Source organism: Macrosteles quadrilineatus, unplaced genomic scaffold (assembly GCF_028750875.1).
Source record: "Macrosteles quadrilineatus isolate MER2022 unplaced genomic scaffold, UCM_ALF_1.0 Scaffold_4__1_contigs__length_99947679, whole genome shotgun sequence".
NCBI lineage: Eukaryota > Metazoa > Arthropoda > Insecta > Hemiptera > Cicadellidae > Macrosteles > Macrosteles quadrilineatus.
The window spans coordinates 37,382,410-37,402,001 of record NW_026542597.1 but is presented as its reverse complement, the minus strand read 5'-3'; the positions used below and the strand labels follow the sequence as shown (position 1 = coordinate 37,402,001).

General features: G+C 34.9%; 1 protein-coding gene across 1 annotated transcript; it reads left to right on the top strand.

Annotated features, from left to right (window-relative positions):
* Nucleotides 1-2,009: 2,009 nt before the first annotated feature.
* On the top strand, nucleotides 2,010-18,552 carry LOC128993633 (target of rapamycin complex 2 subunit MAPKAP1). Its single transcript, XM_054417662.1, has 10 exons — nucleotides 2,010-2,164; nucleotides 8,390-8,530; nucleotides 9,459-9,596; nucleotides 9,759-9,907; nucleotides 10,553-10,728; nucleotides 13,879-14,046; nucleotides 15,789-15,835; nucleotides 16,100-16,228; nucleotides 17,363-17,516; nucleotides 18,125-18,552. The coding sequence occupies exons 1-10, from the start codon at nucleotides 2,092-2,094 to the stop codon at nucleotides 18,351-18,353; spliced, it is 1,404 nt and encodes a 467-aa protein (XP_054273637.1). The 5' UTR covers nucleotides 2,010-2,091; the 3' UTR covers nucleotides 18,354-18,552.
* The last annotated feature ends 1,040 nt before the right edge of the window (nucleotides 18,553-19,592 follow it).

Here is a 19,592-nt window from a genome sequence, read left to right as displayed (position 1 = left end):
TTGGTTAAATAACTAGGGGACAATTTATTGTTTATGATTAGATCGTATTATTTGGTTAAACGAGGTTTTAAATGGCTGTAATAACGGGAAACAAATTGTAAACAAAACACGACATCTGCAGAAAACCGTACAGAACTAACAATAACATTGTCTTCAGCTGTTCCATAAGGATGAGAAATCTAAGTATGTTTTATCTATGGTAGAATGCTGAATTTCTTCCCCTTGTTAGCCATCAAGTTTTTTTAACTGGCTCCCTCAGGAACGTCCCTAGGGTTGGCGGCGCCCGGAGCAAACGTGGTCGTGGCGCTCCCCCCCAGTAATAGTTGCATTATTCGCATATTTTAATACTATGTTAATACAATAATGAACGCTGCGCGGCACCCCCTCGGCCACGGCACCCGGGCAGCTTGCCCCCCCCCCCTTTGGACGGCCCTGATAGATGTCAGTTGAGTATAAATTATGCGTGAACATCATGTGTAACGTTTTTTAATTTTAAAAATCATCAAAATGCTACTCGCTAGAAGGGAGCCGCTCCCTTCTAACGAGTAGCATTTTGATGCTGGACGACCGGAAATCCAAGATTGCTGTGAAATGCCTGATAGGGTAGAAAGATTGCGCTAAAGCAACCGATTTTTCTTAGGACATTCTGGAGCGGGCAGTTTTTTTTTGTGACGTCTGCTGCCTGCTAGCCATGTAAATGTACAGTTTATGATTTATGTTGTGTGTTTAGTCCTTTTTTTGTATGTTTCCTTTCGTAAAATAAACTAGATGCAGTGCAATATATTCCCTCTGCCAGAGATCAATGACGAATCGCAAAAGTAATAACAAAACCAGAAAATTGTACCTAAAATCCAAGATGGCGGTGAAAGCTCAAGTCTCACGTTAGGGGACTTTTAGTATGATAAAGTAGAAGCCTTAGCTGACATTTTAAGCGAATTTGCAAAAATATACCATTTTTTTGTTTTTTGATTACATTAATTTGACTGGGCTATAAGGCCTAGTGCAAACCCCGAAGGCCAATGAATATGAACGAATTTCTTCAAGACAGTATGTCCAATTATGCATTTATAGCCTTTCCAACAAATTGTAATGGAAGGAAAACTATATTTGATTAGTTACTTCATAGAATTCTATAACCTTTGACCCTAGACCCGCTCACTTACCCCTACTAACTCTGGGCCACACGGAATCTGATAAAATGTGGATAAAATTAAAATGCTGTTTCCCTTTCACCCCGGTCATTGGTCATGAAATGGCATGGCAATTCTAATTCCATTTTCCTATCCTATTGCGAAGGACGTGGTGTGGTGACGGAATGGGCACACGGAAGGGACTAAGGCTAAATGTGTAATGACGTCATATATCTAGTGGTTATTGTCTTCTCTTGAGGCGACACGATTACCGTAACGAAACGATGTGATTTCAGCGGCGTTCGTGGCATAGTTGGTAGCGTTTCGGATTGCTGTTCAGGAGGTCCGGGGTTCGAAACCCGCTGGCAGCATTAACTTTTTGTCAACAAATTTTTCATATCAGCAAGTTTGGTTGGTTAGGTTAGGTTATGACAGTTTAATTTTATAATACTAAATTTTATAACTAATTTTATAATTAATTAAAAATTATAAGTAATCATTAATTAGATTTATATCTTATATAGCTTTTATATTATCAGCAAGTCTGGTTGGTTAGGTTATGTTATGACAGTTTAATTTTAAAAGAAAAGAATTAAATTTAATTAAAAATTAAATTAATTAAAATTAAAAATTTATTTTATAACTTTAAAACAATATTTAATAATTAAAAAGTTAATTTTACAACAAAAAATAAAAAATTAATTTAAATTTTTTCAACTTAGCAGTCCTAGCGGCGAACGCTGACACTACAAGATATGTTAGCCTTAGTCCCTCCCGTGTGCCCCACCGGTGTGGTGACTATTAGCGTAGCGGACTATGGCAATGGCATGGCATTGGCATATTGACAAGGCTTTGGCAATAATACAAGTAAAGTAATACAACAGAAAAAAATATGTTTGTAATGGAAGACAATCTTCTGTGAATTTGCTGGAAAACGTGGTTGTGCAATGTTTACCCGATTATGGCTACTTACGACAACAAACATTGGCTTTTATCGCATATAAGGAATAGTTTTATATTCTCAGATGATACAGGTAAGTTTCTTTCATAGACTTGTGTAGTAGAAATCTCTTTATACTCATTACAAGAAACAAGAGTGAGGTTATGTTTTGAAGTCTCGTGGTAAAAGAAGAGTATTTTGGATTAACTTATTTCATTCACAAAACCATGGGATTGGTTTACAAATTGTCTGTTAAATTATATTATCTTAAATTATATTAAATGTCCATTAGGTTTATTTTTAGAAGCCTCAAGCTAGAAATGTTTTCGTTTCTCACTAGGCCTAGTGTTAACAAGTGAGGGGTCAGAGTAATTCTATTATTAATTTTTTTGTCATTTCATAGGCCTAGGCTTAGGCTACCTTTTGGTATTTGTAGGCTAACCTTAACTTAATGCCCAGGATAATCTGTGGAGTTGGACTTAAACTAGGCTAGGCGTAGGTAAGGCCAAGCATGTAAAATTATTGTAATCGAAGATAATATAGCCTAACTAAAAATGTAGGCATAATTTTCAACTGTTCACCGGACGTGTATGGTTTACCCATTGGGACTAGGCCCTACCATACGAGTACGGTAAACACATTTTGGATGAGTGACGTACATTATTTTTAAGCCATAGGCCTAAGTACCTACTTCTAAACTAACCAAACAATTAAAAAAAAACACTGTACTTATCTTACACATAATATTCTATCAATTATCAATTATTTAAGATGGGGACGCCACTATGTGCGTATTTTACCCAAATATGAGTGAAGGATGAGTGGCGCGATCTTGTAGGCTAGTCTTGTTAGTGACTAAGGCCGACATATTCCTTAGACACAGCTGTTATTTAATAGCCCATACAGCTAATGGCAACTAAGGGACTTGCAGTTTATAGAGGAATCCGAACCACATTTTTCCTTGTAATTAACGAATTGGTCTAATTATCAGGATAGTACTGCGGATAGTCGTAGTACTCACTAGTGCGGACGTTAATCCACACCAGGGAGCATCGCATCCACAGTGCATGCCTATAAATATCCACAATTCGTGACCTCCTAGTAGCTGGATTACAGGACGACGCCACCCGTCCCAGTCTATTCCCACCGACTAAAAGAAAACTAACAATTAAGTTAGGCCTAGCCTACCAAACTTACTCATAACTTCTAAGAGAGGTTGTTTTTTCCTTTATTGTTTTGTTGACTGACTGGTACTTGACTGTTAAAGGGAACATTCATTATCATCAATGATATTATTAATATATCGATATTTTTTATTTCCTGTACGATAAGTTATTGCTAATTAAAATCAGCTGGTCTCCGGTAAAAACTAATTACAGTACAGTAGTGTGTAATGAAACGGGTCATAGGCTACACATAACTTATTATGTAACACTCTTAAAAGGGGGTAGGGAGGGGGTATGGCATAGTGTTACGCTGGGTTATATGGGGGATGGGTTTGTTTCAACGTAGGTAACGTGCACATTCCTCATTAAAAACACTAAAATAATCTAATTGATATTTTATATCCATATTCTTTTGAGTTTTTAAACTTTTTATAGCCTAATCTCAATATATTTTCTGTGGCAAAATTTGTTAGGCTACCAAACAGTTGTTTGTCATTTATGTAGTTTTCACTAAAATTTTATGTACCTAACATGATAAGATAATAAATCTTTTGTTGTTTGGTCCTTAATGATGTAACTTAACCGTTATTTATTTATTCATTTATCTGACGTGATTCATCAGTTATAAATTAAATTAGTTACGTTTTGATTGGGATAATTTATTTTAATGTTTTATTATATTATTAAGTTAGTTACCGGCACAATCTTGTTTGTTTGTTTGTATACATTTTGCTTTAGTTATAAAAAGGTTAAAACAAATGTCATTACAAGTTTAATGATTGAATAATTTAAATCCATATTCCACTAGTAAAATTATGCCTAACTTATGCTTTAGCTGTTTTTAAAGTGACGATCGAGTTGCGTAACACAAGGAGGGGGGGGGGGGTTGTTCAAGTGTTACGGTGTGTTACATGGTGGAGGGAGGGGGGTTTAAAATTACGAAAAGTGTTTTACGAAATATGTGTATGGTTCCAAATCCTATTACAGTTTAAGCAAGCGGCAAAAAGCTGTTTTCCGGACTAATTTCATGCGAGGAAAGTCTATTAAAACAGTGTATAGTGTGGCAAAAATTATTATGTTGTTCATCCTTATGGTACTGGTACTGATCTAGTCAGATAAAATCAGGGCTTCCCCGAGGTTAATAGACACCTGGATTTTATGCTATTAGTATTACTGTAGGTATTCCTCATCCAGAATGGAACAGATTAAGTTAATCTAAGTTATTCCATGGTAGAACTACTGTTTAGCGATTTAAAAGCAGCCAGAACTTGAAAATGTTTGTATTTAAAACTTCATATTTAGTGTGAGGACCTGTATTTTTTATAGCCTAAGCTCTACAAGTTAGCCTACTTTTATCTTTTCAAAATACACAAACTTCCATAGGCCTATAAAATGTTTATTCAAACTCAATTTTTGGGCTGAAAGTAAAAATTATAATAAAAAATAGTCGTAAGTTAGGGCTTACTATATCAGAAAAAGGATATTAGGCCTAACTTACTGTATTTTTTTCAAATAGATTGAAGTTTCATTAATATTGTTCTTAGTTCGCCTGTACAGTAGCAGTAGGCCTACTAAACTCAGAACTAATTACACTTGCGGTTTAACTTATTTACTAAAAAATCAATGCATTTACAATATGAACAATGGATAACATCATGATGAGAAATTTATGTAGGCTAAGAGTTTGAAGTTAGAAACAAGGGAGAAGTGAGGGTGGGGGATACGTGCAATGTGCTGAGACTTGCATTGTTGCCAACAAGTCACATCAGATATCGTAAAAGTTGTATAATAAATTACGGCACAATACATATTTCATGAATGAGAGTCTAAAACCAAAGTTATAGATTGCCCCCTTTTTTCAAATAGTCATTAGTTAGCCTATTGATTATATATGCCTATATACTTATATACAGCCATGGGCCTTGGGCAAACTGGATGTACCACTTGAACACTTTTTTACATATTAAAAGATATTTCATACCGTAGGCCTACATTGTTTTGTTAAGTAGGTAAAGTTGGCCAAACCCCAAAGGGCTAGATCATGAATTAGTATCAGTTATTATCTTTTTAATATAGACCTTTTTAAATAGCCCATAGGAATATTAGTACAGTTGTCTTATATTGATGGAGTAAGGTTTTAGAGTTGACTAGCTGTGTACCCGTTCTACGCACGGGGATCTTATAATATTCAGTTGAAACCTTCTTATATAACGAACAGCAGTTGGTTTGCATATTTTAAGATATGCTGGCCAAACTATTATACATAGCTTCATTTTATGTTGTTTTTTGTTGTTCCGGATCGGTATGACAATCAATAAAAGGTTAAATTACCTCTGTGTCTGCCGGTCGATCCTATAACGGTAGGCTTACTTTTATTTTTACTATCTGATCTCGTTTGCATGGCTCAATCACGTCCTGGTTGAAGTTCGTTCGCTACGCTCACTCACCTGTATGTTGGAGCTCGTTCGCTGCGCTCACTTTCCTTCAGGTTAGCTCGTTCGCTACGCTCACTTGCCTTCAGGTTAGCTCGTTCGCTACGCTCACTCGCCTCCAGGTTGCAAATTAGCTGTTGTCATAAATGTAAAAGAAATAATAGTGCTAGTGCTGCACCCTGTTGGTAATCCTTGTAACTTTAATGCTATTGAACATCACAGAACAGAACCAACTTGTTTAATTGAAACAGCTGTTAAGATTCAATAATTTCATTTCTCATAAGGTTAACATGGGCTTCCAGAAATTCCACGTCAAAAATCGACAAAAACTTGATTTTCAAGGGTTTACTGTTAAATATCTAACTGTCTCATATTCGATGAAATACGTCTAAAACCATCTCATATATGTATAGTATTTGGAAAATAAGTTTCAGGCGGGACAGTGCTATAGTTATTGAGGAGTAGTTGTAATAAAGTGCGTATTTTAGCGTTACCAAGAGAATGACAGATAGACAGACAGACAGACAGACAGACAGACAGACAGAAATTGAGATAAGGTTTGATTCGGTTTCTCTGACCTATGAAATGTAAAAATAACCAAAAAGTTCATTATTCTAAGCAATGTACAGACAAAACTCTAATTTTATTTATATAGATAAGCTATTATACTCAAGTAATTAATAAATTTAATAGTTTCTGCTATTTTGTATGGGTACCGCCAAGTGGGGTGACTATGGTCCTGAGGGGTGACTATGGTCAAATTTGAAAATTTGTTATTAGGCCTATATTGGTTTTCTCGGAAACGAATAAAGCTATTATGAAATAAAAAATACCCGCTTATTCTCCACTATTTTGTGATCATTTTGACATAAAAAACAATAATTCAAAGTCAAAATTGTTTCTTAAAAAAAAATAAGTCGGATAGGGGTCACCAATATACAGCGATGTTTAATCTGTATGAATTAATTTCACCACTATATGAACGAATATTTGATAAGTTTTATTTACAAACGAATGATGAAGTGTGTTGTATCATAACATAGTCAAAACTAAATGTTTAACAAAACTAGCAACAGCTGTTACATAATAAATATTAAATAAGTATAGACCAAAGGCATCACAGATGTGGCTAAGTTGACGCCACATCATCCTACTTTTTACATTTTTTTTTCTTCTCCAAACTCCTCGGTCCAAATATATGAAGATGTAGTCCCTGGCATCTAATTTTTGTTGTGACAGCCTGGTATGTAATAAAGAGGTTCTGAGAGTTTCAGTTGTATATATTATATATTATGATTTCTATTATTTTAGTTCTAAAATCCTGATTTTTTAACACACTCGATGTTGTGCGGACTTTCAAAGCCCACTACGGCAATATTAGCCAAGAAAAAAAATTATTTCAGCCATTTTATAGAACTTTGTGATATTTTTTCATAATAAACTGTGTACATTAATCTATAAAAGTGGTTAGTTTAAAGTGTGTAGGACTTCTTATATTATTTTAGAATTTTTTTAAACAGATTAAAAGTTGTGCGGTTTTTCATCACCGAAAAATTCACGTCAATTTTCCAAAGGTTATAACTTTTTATCCAAAACTTATAACTTAATGATATTTTTTCCTAATAAACTATGTATATTTATCTTTAAAACTGCCAATTTTCAAGTTTGTAGTGCTTATTATTTTTATGATTTAAAAAAAAGTGCCCATTTTATCTAAATCTCAATTTTTGTATACTTAGGAGTAACATTTTTGAAAAAAAAAAATTATACAAAATTGTAGCCAAAAGTCTGCTCTCTCCTACCATTGTAGCTCCATATCGGTGAAGAGAGTGAATGCAGTAGTAATAAGTGTGACCAGTCACCCCACTCGCGGGGTGACAATGGTCAGCCAAAAAATTTTTTTCTCTCCAAACTCCTTTCAGATTATTTTTTTCTATAACTTCCAATAAGCAACAAGATTGGGGGTATAAATATATACCATGAACATAGAATTATGTTGAGAATTCAAAACCAAATGAAAATGTGCGTTTTTTTACCATAGTCACCCCACGTGAAAGTAACAAGTTTTTACTTTTATAACAGTTAGCCTAGCAAAAAGAGATTGGTAGCCTAATCAGCAAAAGTGTAGCATAAAAAAATGTAGGCTCTGTTACAGTCAGAAGAAAGTAATTTTTACCGTGGTTCCAAAAAAACAAACTTCAAAATCAGATATTTGACACCCTTAGTGCCTTTTGAGTTTTGACGTACCTTGTCCGTCTCAGGACTTGGAACATGGTAAGTTAGCATTACTGATGCTTAAGTTATTGAATCTCGCCTACAAGCTTTGTTGTCATATTCGTCTGGTGACATGCTAACTGAATTGAGTTTACACTGACTAGTGTAGCTCTGAGGCTTTTCTACATGTGTCAGCTCTATTTCCATTGTGCAATTGATACTAAGCTTACTGATACGTGGCTTGCTGGGTACCTTTAAAAGTTCAGTCAAGGATTTCTCACAAACCCTGATCTGTTCTGTTAAACACTGGTACAGAGAGGTGGAGGACAGAAGGTTTATTATTTTTTACTTTGAAGTTAGGCCATGCAGAAAACATATGAAATTGACTGAACTTGAAAAATTGACATTGGTAAAGACGTAGTATCAGTAAGTCAAAGGAATAAATTAAAATTGTTCTAGGTATTGGAACTAAGCCACTCAGACGTATTTCTTATGAATTTATTACAGGAATATGTGAAGCAGCAATGGGTGGTGAAAATATCGCTCATCAATTAAATGTGTCCCAATATGAATGCTACCCGGGTGTAGACGGGGGTGATGATGAAGAAGAAAGTGACGTATTGGGACAGTCTTATGATTTGCATGCCGGTAAGCAATTGGAATAGTTTTCCTCTTTAATATTCTGATTTGTAAAGAAAAACAAAATGTTTCAAATAAGCCCTACCGTAATTTAAATAATATAAAATCAGCTTAAAATGACACAGCAATTTAGTAGGCTTAACTTGTGTTTTGTACTCTATATCCTGATTAAAATGCCTAACACAGTTTAATTTGTTTCCCAGTCCTCGTATGGAGAATAAATTACAGTACTCTAATTTTAATTTTTGGTAATTTCTTATGGATATACAGTAGAACCTTGATAACGAGACTCTCATAGGGATTATAAAATAAGACTTGTTATCAAGTTTGACTTCTTACCGAAGTTTGAAATAACATATTGTGTTTAGGGGTAAAATAATTTCAAGGGATTTGAAAATGACCCTTGTTATCAAGGGTGTCCTGTTATCAAGGTTCTACTGTATTTTCATAAGAAACACTCCACAAACGATAAACCCAGAGTCCCCATTATGCCAATTTAATCAGGGTAGGCTATTAATTTTTCTTTAAAGTTTAGTTAGGCCTACTATAATCTCGTTTTCAAATAAAGCTAAAAAAAAAACATTGGGACTGCTTTTTTATTAGCCTAGGCCTAATTTGTTTGCTGCAAATCCCATTGTATTTTTTTTTTTTTTACCTAACCAAAATTCACTCAGCGAAAGGAACATTTCTTCCTGCATTTTCTAACATTTGCAAGGTGTTTTCATGTTTCTTTATCTGCATTCTGCATCTTTATCATTCTGTAGCTTCTGCAATTTACATGAATATACTGTATAATTCTTTTAATCTATAATTTTTTTACAAACAAAAAAGTTTTTTCTGTAAAAAGACAACCCTTGAATGGCTTTTGTAACTATTGACTACATGCAAATATTTATAGAAAACTTGAGTGAGAAAATCAAATTGAATTGTTCTTCAGATTCGGACTTTTGCCGACGTATTACCGGCAGGTATCGCTCCAACACCGCTGTTCGTCTTCAGAAGATGGAAGAAGAGAGACGGATACAAGCCAGTATACGACATGTACACTGGGACAAACCCCCCCTAACTCTGACTGGTAAGTCACAGAAATGGATTTAAATGTTTTGCATGGAGCTTGTGTAACGCAAATTGGGAACCTATTTTTCATACTCTAGTTGTAAACACTTTTGAATATTTCTTAAATACTACTCTTCAAACGACAAAGAAAACATACCATAATATACTAATTTTTTTCCAGGCAAAGAAATGGCCGAATTGTTTCCAAAGAAGACTTTAACGTCAAACACTGCAAAAACGCAACCGCATTCCTTACTTAGTGAAATTATTCAGAATCATCCAACACTGCCAGCAAATCCGTTCCGTGATTATGCCAAGTTTAATGGTGATGTAAGTGGTTTTTGTAAACTTTTGTTAGTGAACATCGCAGAACAATGTTTGACCTAGTTCTGATGATGTTCAAGTATTCCTAGGTTTTATCGACTCTAGTCTAAAACCACCACAGAAAATTTCAGTTACTGAAGATGGTTTCTGAATATTTTGTAAATGAAAATTGTATAAGCTTTTTCAGAATGATGATATTTTACATTATTATGAATAAGAATCCATTGATTTTGCAGGATGCATTTGCAATGTCAGATCAAATTCACTTTTGACATTTTCTCTTACGATAAGTGATATCCTCAGTTGTTAGGTTGAGGAACCAATGGATTCTGACAGTGGTAGCATCAGCCTAATAATGGGGCCTAAAAATGAATATTTTTTATTCTGATATTTCCACTCTTTGATATAGAACTTTCCCGTAAATCAACCACGTTTCTATTGTAACACATTGGAAATGTAGCTAAACTGTTTGAAATATCTGTAATAAGTCTGCTTAATCTTCTACCTACAATTATTATCTCACTAACAAAAGCATTACTGATGTTCTTAATTAATAGTTTTAAGGAATCAAGTTTCTGTTCTATATCATGCATGTGCATTGTGTCTCGTCAATTGTACTACTTGTGTCTTATAAAATTAACCCTATTTTAGTCCCAATGGGGCGCCGGAGTTCGCTGTTTTAAGATATGGCTGACGATGCTCAACGGGGAGAAACGCAACTTTCCGATGCAGGTGTCGGTGATGGCGACAGCGCGAGTGCTCGATCTCATCGGCCTGGTGTGCTGGCGCTGCATGGCTGAGTACTCACTGAGTGAGACGGCGCTCAAGTAAGTGCTCATCTGCAATATTTAAAGGACATCTTTTAATCTAATTTATGTTCCGTCTCTCTGATATTCTGCCGGCATCCTTTGGCATATTTAAGGCTGACTTAGTGGTGTCATCCACAATAATGGTCTGTTTAGCTCTGAGCAAAGATACTTTAGCTGGTGAATTTACAGAGAAGGCCATTCAACCCAAAGGTCCACAGTTGGGGTGAGAGTACACCTACTGAAAACAAGTCTAGGAGATTGGCTCTGGTGAATTTCCATTGACTGCAAAAGGAGTGGGGTCGTGAATTCAAAGTCTGGATTTTTGGATTTTACTCAGGAAAATTTTTGAAAAAGTGCCAAGTCAGGAAAATTTTGAAAATAATGCCAAAAGTCTGAAAAAATGTGCAGTGGCACACCATCTCAATGTTTTATTGTCGCACAGATTGACAAAATTGATCTAAAGCTTCTTAAATGTCCACGAAAGAGCATAGTGCTTAGGGGTCTCAATCCCGGGATCCCGGCTGATTTTTGATACCTAGAAATCCCGGGATTGGTGACTTTTAATCCCAGGATTAACGGGATTGCAAAACCTATGTTTATATTGATTTCTTTGTGAATTTGGGGACTTTTTACTTGAGGAAAACTAATAAAAATAGTCCAATAACACTTGAAACACATATACTCTTCATTTTTAGGACGATTATACAAAATGGTATAAGTAGGCCTAATGATAATTTTGATTGGAAAATTTAATTGTCATTAAACTCAATAGGCGAACGAATGCAGGCCTAAATATATGTTTAAGTTTTTAGCCGATTTGGATTTACTTTCTGTAAATGTTATTACATTAGTTAGAACTTAATTACAGTAGGCCTTCAAGTTATTTTGAGTTTTACTGTTGACATTAAACGTAAACAACGTAATTCGTGTAGCAAACATAACATTGCAATCGGAAATTTAAGTATTATTTTCATTGATGCCATAAAATATAACTATTAACACACAATTATAATCTCATTACACTATTAAGATCGCTTATATTTAGGGTCTATAGCTTTATCTTCGTACAGTCTAACCTTGATATAACGAACCTCGATATAACGAATTCCTTGATTTAACGAATTTTTTTAAATCCCCTAGAACTCTCCATAAGACACAATGTATATTTTACCTCTACATAACGAACAAACCATATAAACGACCTTGATTTAACAAATTTTTCATGATCCCGGCTAAAATAAGACACCTCAATATAACGAATTTATCATTGTCAGAACCTCTACATAGCGAATTTAACCTCTACTTAACAAATTGTCTGCGTCTCTCCCTCAATACAACGTGATTCTTCCCATTTTATTTTTTTCTCTTAGCTATCTTTAATCTATCTATTAGCGTGACGTATCTAGGCTACGTGCGAGTGCGGTTGCTTGTGATTTTTTTAAATGTATTTATTATATTCTAGAGTGACATATCAACATTTATACACTGTAAATAAGAAATAAGGGCGATAAAAGTTTGGCGTGGTAATATTTATTTACTTAGAAAACGGAAACATTGCACAGTTTAACACTGGTAAGGCCAGTTTAAAACATTAAAGTACTCAACGAGGAGACTTCTCGCTCATTTAAAATGGCTAAAAAGTTGGGTGAGGTTCATAAGGTCCAAATTTCACAAAGTCCAATGGTTAAAATATAAATAAACATAGCGTTTCACAAGGTCCAAATTTCACAAGGTCCAACGGTTAAATTTTTAATAAACAGAGCGTTTCACAAGGTCCAAATTTCACTAAGTACAACGTTAAAATATCAAATGAACGGAGCGTTTCACAAGGTCCAAATTTCATAAGGTCCAAAACTATGACATTCAAACAATCGCCGTTTCACAATGTCCAAATTTCACAAAGTCCAATGTAAAAATATCAAATAAACATAGCGTTTCACAAGGTCCAAATTTCACAAGTTCCAACGGTACAGTCTTGGCCAGAAGTCGCTGCAGAGGTTGCCGTGGTTCGGTAGGTAGGCACTACACTACCTAGTGTTGTTGCCACGCGTCACAAAACATCATTGTGGGTCCGTAGATACGTTGTAAAGAGTGTAAAGTAGTGGTATTCACCCCCTCCGCAGCAAACCTGCAGACTAATCGATTTTCCATTTCCCTTATTTGATTTCCACTAGAATATCTCCTTAAAATTATCACATTTATTCCCTATTTAAATAACATTAGTTTAACAAGTACCGTACTTAGGTTTGCTGCAACAGGGAGTAATCAGTAATCAGTAGTTGAGCGCCGGCGGACGGTGCCTGCTATCTGACCGTGGCAACCACTGTAGAGACTTCTGGCCCAGACTGTACCGTTGGACCTTGTGAAATTTAGACCTTGTGAAACGCTCTGTTTATTTGATATTTTAACGTTGGACTTTGTGAAATTTGGACATTATGAAACAGTGGTTATTTAAATGTTATAGTTTTGGACTTTGTGAAATTTGGACCTTGTGATTGCTCTGTTTATTTGATTTTTTAACATTGGACTTTGTGAAATTTGGACATTATGAAACAGTGGTTATTTGAATGTTATAGTTTTGGACTTTATAAAATTTGGACCTTGTGAAACGCTCTGTTTATTTAATATTTTAACCGTTGGACTTTGTGAAATTTGGACTTTATGAAACGCTCCCAAAAAGTTAAATAGGCTATCATAATATTATATAATCCCGGGATTGATCCCAGGATCGGCTGAGAGGAATCCCAAAATCCCGGGATTGAAACCCCTAATAGTGCTTCAGTAAAACCCCCTTGATAATTTGGCCCTTGATAATCCGAACCTACTAGTAGTCCAGCTCAATCCAAACCTCAAAAAAGAAATAGTAGTTCATTGATTACGTTAATTATTGTACCTAATATCTGATTATTAAATATTGGGTACAGTAATTAATCAGTTGCAACGCCAAAGTACATTACTACAGTATTAGCAAGTGACGACACAGAACTCACATATGCCACCTGCTCATAAAAAAGGTCCACCTAATCCTCCTGACCGCAATTATTTAAGTTTTTAAGACCAGCTGATTCATATGTCAGGACCGTTTATTAAAAGCACGATGATCAAGGACAGCTGGGTAGTTTTGAACCTTCAAAAAACATAATAAAATAACTAAATGTTGTCTTGCAGGGAGAGTGTGGACTACTACTCATTACATATCGCAGAAGATGACGGGGAAGTAGACTGGGACTTTCCTTGTCTTGACAATCGAGAGAGTGTCACTAAATTCACCTTCAACTTTCTGGCATTGGTGGAACGGGACCCAAAGCAAGAACCTCCGGATAAACACGCTACGAGGTAAACATTGTTAACTATAAATACTCAATAAATGTAGCCTAAATTTGGCTTAAAATAAAAAAAGTGTGAAATTTAATGTTTGCTATGTTTAATGTCTACATTGAAGACGGATAACTTTGTACAATTAAATCTACAGTTCTGCTGGACCGATTTTGTTAAATGATGTGTCTTTGAAAGGCATAAACTCTTTGAGTTACTTTTTCGTTTGGTGTGTATTTTATAGAGGTAAGTTTATTAGTATTAAAAGTTATAAAGCGTTAAAACTGGGTCATTCATTTTGAATCACCCTGTACTTTAATGGAGTATAAAGCTGCTTGTGTAACTCACTGATCAGGTATACAAATGTTTACACACTTCTAGTATAGCTAGGGATCTGAAATTTCTTGTGGAGTTCCGTCTCGGTCCGAAACCACCCAGAAAATCCAAAACGTTACATTTTCAAATTACAACCCCCCTCAAAAAAGTCCTTAAATCCCCCTTTTTTGAGAAAAAACTGGTTTTTGTAAAAACGGTAAGAGCTGGAAAAGATTTGAAACAATTTTCATGGTCAGGAATTAAATTTTTTACAGGACACTCTTAAGCGTTTTTCGATCGCTCTCCTTCACCTTCAAAAAACGCCCTACTTCTAAAACTTGTAAAATGTCTTTCCTAGATTTTCTATGTGTTTTTAATTTTTTAAATTACTTTTTGGACATATATTTGTACTTTTAATGATCTCAACCTTGAAGTGACTTTTTAAATTTTAACCCACTAAAACAATTTTAAATGGCAGTTTTTTAATAAAAAAGGTTGTTTTTTAATGCTTGTTGAGCCAAACTGTTGTGCACGGGTGGTCTGATTCACCCTGTATAATACCCAAGAGTCTCTGATAGCCGCTAGGAGACAACAATCATGTTGCAACTGTACTGGTTGTTTAAATAATGGCTTTACTCCGTTGAAAGCTTGTAGAGGTTTAATAATTTAACTAACAGTCATGGTATCGTCACAAAGAAATGTAAATGATGTTCTTATTTAACTAACTAGGTCCAATGTGGCTTTAACTGGGGCACAATAAAAATTTTACCAAAAGTTAATTTTGTTTTACATAAAAGTAGATTTGTTCTGGGGGTTGGACTGTTGTATAAATGATAATAAGGGACATGATGGGTTTTTTGACAAAACTCCCATTTGGGAAACCAATGTACAGGCTGTAGATCTGAGTAAGCCTATGGTCCATGAGAGTTTGATATAGGTGCTGCAGTTAAAACAGTTTTTTGCCAAGACATACATATTGAATCACAATTGGAATTTATATTGTGTTTATTTAGATATAGTTGATAAATAATTGGGTGTTTTGAATTATGATTAATAAACCACCAAAGTTATTTTTTGATGGATTTATTTCATTTTATAGCTGTGTATTAGATTTTGGACTCGAGGTGTATAGAATAATCTTTATATGACCAGATTATTTTATTTAAGTTGTTAATATACAACAACTATTGGATATCGATTTACTATTGGATACAGAAGTGAGTAAAAGATTTTGCTTTAAAAACCATACTTACCATGCTTTATAGTTTATAACCAAATCACAAAACCATCCTTTAGAACGAACCACAGGTCTTGATTTAAGGATTTTGTGGTGGCGAATTGATCTTTCAGGTATTGGTATTGTAAATCGATAAATTTAGTTATTGACACATCACTAGTTTTAACACTGTTTTTGTAAAAAATGACTTAGATATGCTTTTATGTTACAGTGTTGTCATCAAAGCTCCCAATGATCCACAGATTCCCAGAAATAGAGGTAAATTATCAATCAATGAGTTAATTCAAAGAGTTTGGAATTTTAAAGTTAAATTTGTTGAGGATTTCAACTGGGATAGGCCTATACTACTTAGACCTATACTAAAAATAACATGTTATTGGGCTGGGATAAGTATTTTACTTCCATGCTACTTTGTACGTTGAGGAATGCAATCCTTATGTTACAGTATTTAACTTCTTGATATTATGAAAATAATTCAGTCTGCATGAAAAAAATCCACTAAGGCTACATGAATTGTTGCAGAAAGGGTATCTGAGAGTGAGGCAGAGAAGAAACAAGGTGATATCGATGCTAGGATACGGGCTCCTATGTACGAATCATTCAAAGTGTACATGTTGAACAAAGTTCGAGCCAAAACAGAGGTGCATTTAGGTAAGTTGCCCATCGGTATAATAAATCGGTATAATAATCGGTTCATTGCGATAAAGTACAGTAGAGTCTTGGTTATCTGACCTTTGGATTTCATTCCTACCTTCTTAGCGGAAAATGAGAACCATGTACTGGTTGTACAATCCCATGAGTACACTGTAGCGGCTGCATGGTATACATTAAACCAAAAATTGTAATTAATTCTTTTGACCCTGAAAGTTGTGAATTATAGGTAAACCTTTTGTTTTGATCAGTTGCCAATAATGGAAAAATTCACCAATAATGGACGTTTGTCATCTTTTCACGGTGAAGTAGGAAAGTTACTGAAAATGGCCAACGATCTTAACGGAAGTTATAAGAAATCATCGTTGTGATCGTGATGACATGAATGCTACAATGATGTACAAACACTTGTGGTAATTCAACACGAATGTTACCGTGACCGGGGGAAATCGTAGAAGATTTGTCGTGATCGTGAGAGATGTTCAAGACGTTTCTACTTATCCCTCGCTGACAACTTTGTTTGGAATGTCAATTATAAGTTAGAACTGATTATATTCTATAGTGTGTTGTATGAAATTGAAACTTGAATTCAAGATTTAAGACTTGAGGTTTTAGATTTGGATTCAATATGTCAAATTCCTGTGTTTTACCATTTATATTATCTGTGGTTACAGCAATAAAGCGACAGCATAAACTATGATTGAATCCAAACTAATTATACACAGTATAAGAATCTGGATGAAATGAACAATAACTATGTATAATGTAAATGGGTATTATCTTATTGCTGGCTGACTATCGTCATTGAGTATGTATAATAGGGGACAGATATTGATAATAGTTGATATCGATTTTAGTGACATTATTTGGGCTGCTGAGGTTTGTGTCGCGGTAATCGGTCGGTAGTGCAGTGCGCCTCTGAGCACCTTTAAATCATTTACTATTAAAAATGCATCATAAAACAATGAAACTACGACCAAACGAATTTCATCAACAAAAACTACACTTTATATTCAATGCTATCATTCAATATAATGTACTCCATTTCACCGTTGGTTCTTTTGAAACTTCAGCATACTAGTGTATGCTAATAAGACAGGATTGACGCAGAAAGTGGTTGAATGTTTGTTGCAGGAGTATCCGCAGATAAGGTAGAGATATTCCCTGTGGTACAACAGAGAGTCAGTGCCAAGTTCTTTGGCAGACTCAAGGCCTCTACACACGACATGGACTCTGTGGTGGCCTGTGATCTTGTAGACACCAAGTCCAACAATAGAGCTACTTTCAGGTCAGCCACTATGTTAAGCTAATGTAACTTATTAAAAATATGTATAGTACACAAGTGACAACCGATTATCGCAGAGTGTTGCTTATTGTGGTTTTTAAAAATTTTACTTTGATTTAATATTCTATTTTGTAGGATTTCGATCTGAGGTTTAATATTCCTGGAATTACCATTCCATTTTTGAAATATTGTCTGTGGTCAAGGTAATGTTTTAAAAACAAAATCATAAAATAGTCAATGTACAGGAATTTGAACATTTATGAAAGTGTATTGTGTAACTTACTCTTCAAAACATGTAATTTTTCATTATATGTAAATTGATTGTCTTACTTTATGTCTCCATTTAATTAATTTATTTTTTGATATTTTGTTAAGTTCATTTAGTCACCACTTGCTAGTTTTTTTATTTGGTTAAATAATATTTTAAATAGGTTTTTTGTTTTACAATAAGTATGCATATGTAATCCCTCAAAACATCAATGATGTATAGACTATTACAATTTTTTTACAGAACTTAAAGGGATTTCTACATCCCAAACAAGCTACAGAGAATTTCTACTAAACATTATAACTTGCAAGAACCTGGTGTTTACATTGTTGTGGTGTTACAGGCTGGTCTACGATCACTCGACTCTCTCTGCCAGCTTAGACAGTAGCTCCTCCTCATCTCCGGTGTTCAAAAACCACGACTTTGAGGCAACAACCGAGGTCGCAAACCTCATTGTACAGAAGATCAACCATATCTTGGAGTTGAAGCCTTCGACGAGAAGGAAAGAATACTTGACCCACCGCGAACACAAGTCTCACAGAAGAAAAAGCTTTCACCTAGGGCCTAGATGATTAGTGCTAGTCAGTATAGGATTGTAAGTAGTGTACCATACCTCGCTTTCATTAGTGAACTATTTATTTATTTTTCAAAGCTCACATTATTTTGTATTCATACGAACGTACCATTTGATTTTAGCTTTGATGTAATGTTATGTTAAAGAGATATTTATTTTTTAAAACCAAAAAAGATTTGTTGTTATTTTAGTTTGTTAGTAAGATAATTTACTGAGTAAATTATTATTGGAATAAATTATTCAGTTTTTTAAATGTGTGTTTTTATGTCCTGCTATAGTAAAAATTTTTTTGTAAATCTTTTTTGGATCTGGTGCTATAAATAAGCATTTTTAAGGTTTAATTTAAAAGTGTCGGAGTTATTTCAATGAAAACATACCATGCTATAATAAGTGGTAGCTAGCATATTTTAGTGTTTCACAACATTACCAAACCTTACTGCTGCTGGTATGTTGCATTTAGACATAAACCTCAACATTCAGAGTGAAACTTCTTCTCTGACTCCAAACTCTTAAATATAGCCTAGTTCCTGTATTGTTTGGAAACAGTTTGTTTTTTTTTTTTTTTTTTTACTGGGACGGTGCCGACGTCCTGTAATCCAGCTACTAGGAGGTCACGGATTGTGGATATTTATAGGCATGCACTGTGATGCGATACTCCCTGGTGCGGATTAACGTCAGCACTAGTGAGTACTATTTGTGCATTGTGGCACTATTTCAAATCATAACTAATACAGAATGTTGTGATTATTCAAACCTACAAAACAGTTGCCTGGTAACAGCTGTCGTACTGTATTTATTTGTAAACATTGTAGTTCAAAAAGTCTGACATTGGCCCACTTAAAACCCTCTGGGGTGGAGCCCTTTTGACGGATCTGCACCAAACTTCACACAAACCATCCTTGAAAGATGCGTAATAATGCCTGAAAGTTTCATTACAATCTGTCGAGCGGTTTTGGAGTCCATAACGTATATACATATATACACACATACATACATAGTTCCTCTTTGATTACTAGCTGTAACCCTCGGGCTTTGCCCCGTTTAACTTCTTAATTTTCAAGATTATCTCGTTCGCATGGCTCAATCACGTCCTGGTTGAAGTTTGTTCGCTACGCTCACTCACCTTTAGGTTGGAGCTCGTTCGCTGCGCTCACTTGCCTTTAGGTTAGCTCGTTCGCTACGCTAACTCGCCTCCAGGTTGAAGTTCGTTCGCTACGCTCACTCACCTTTTGGTTGC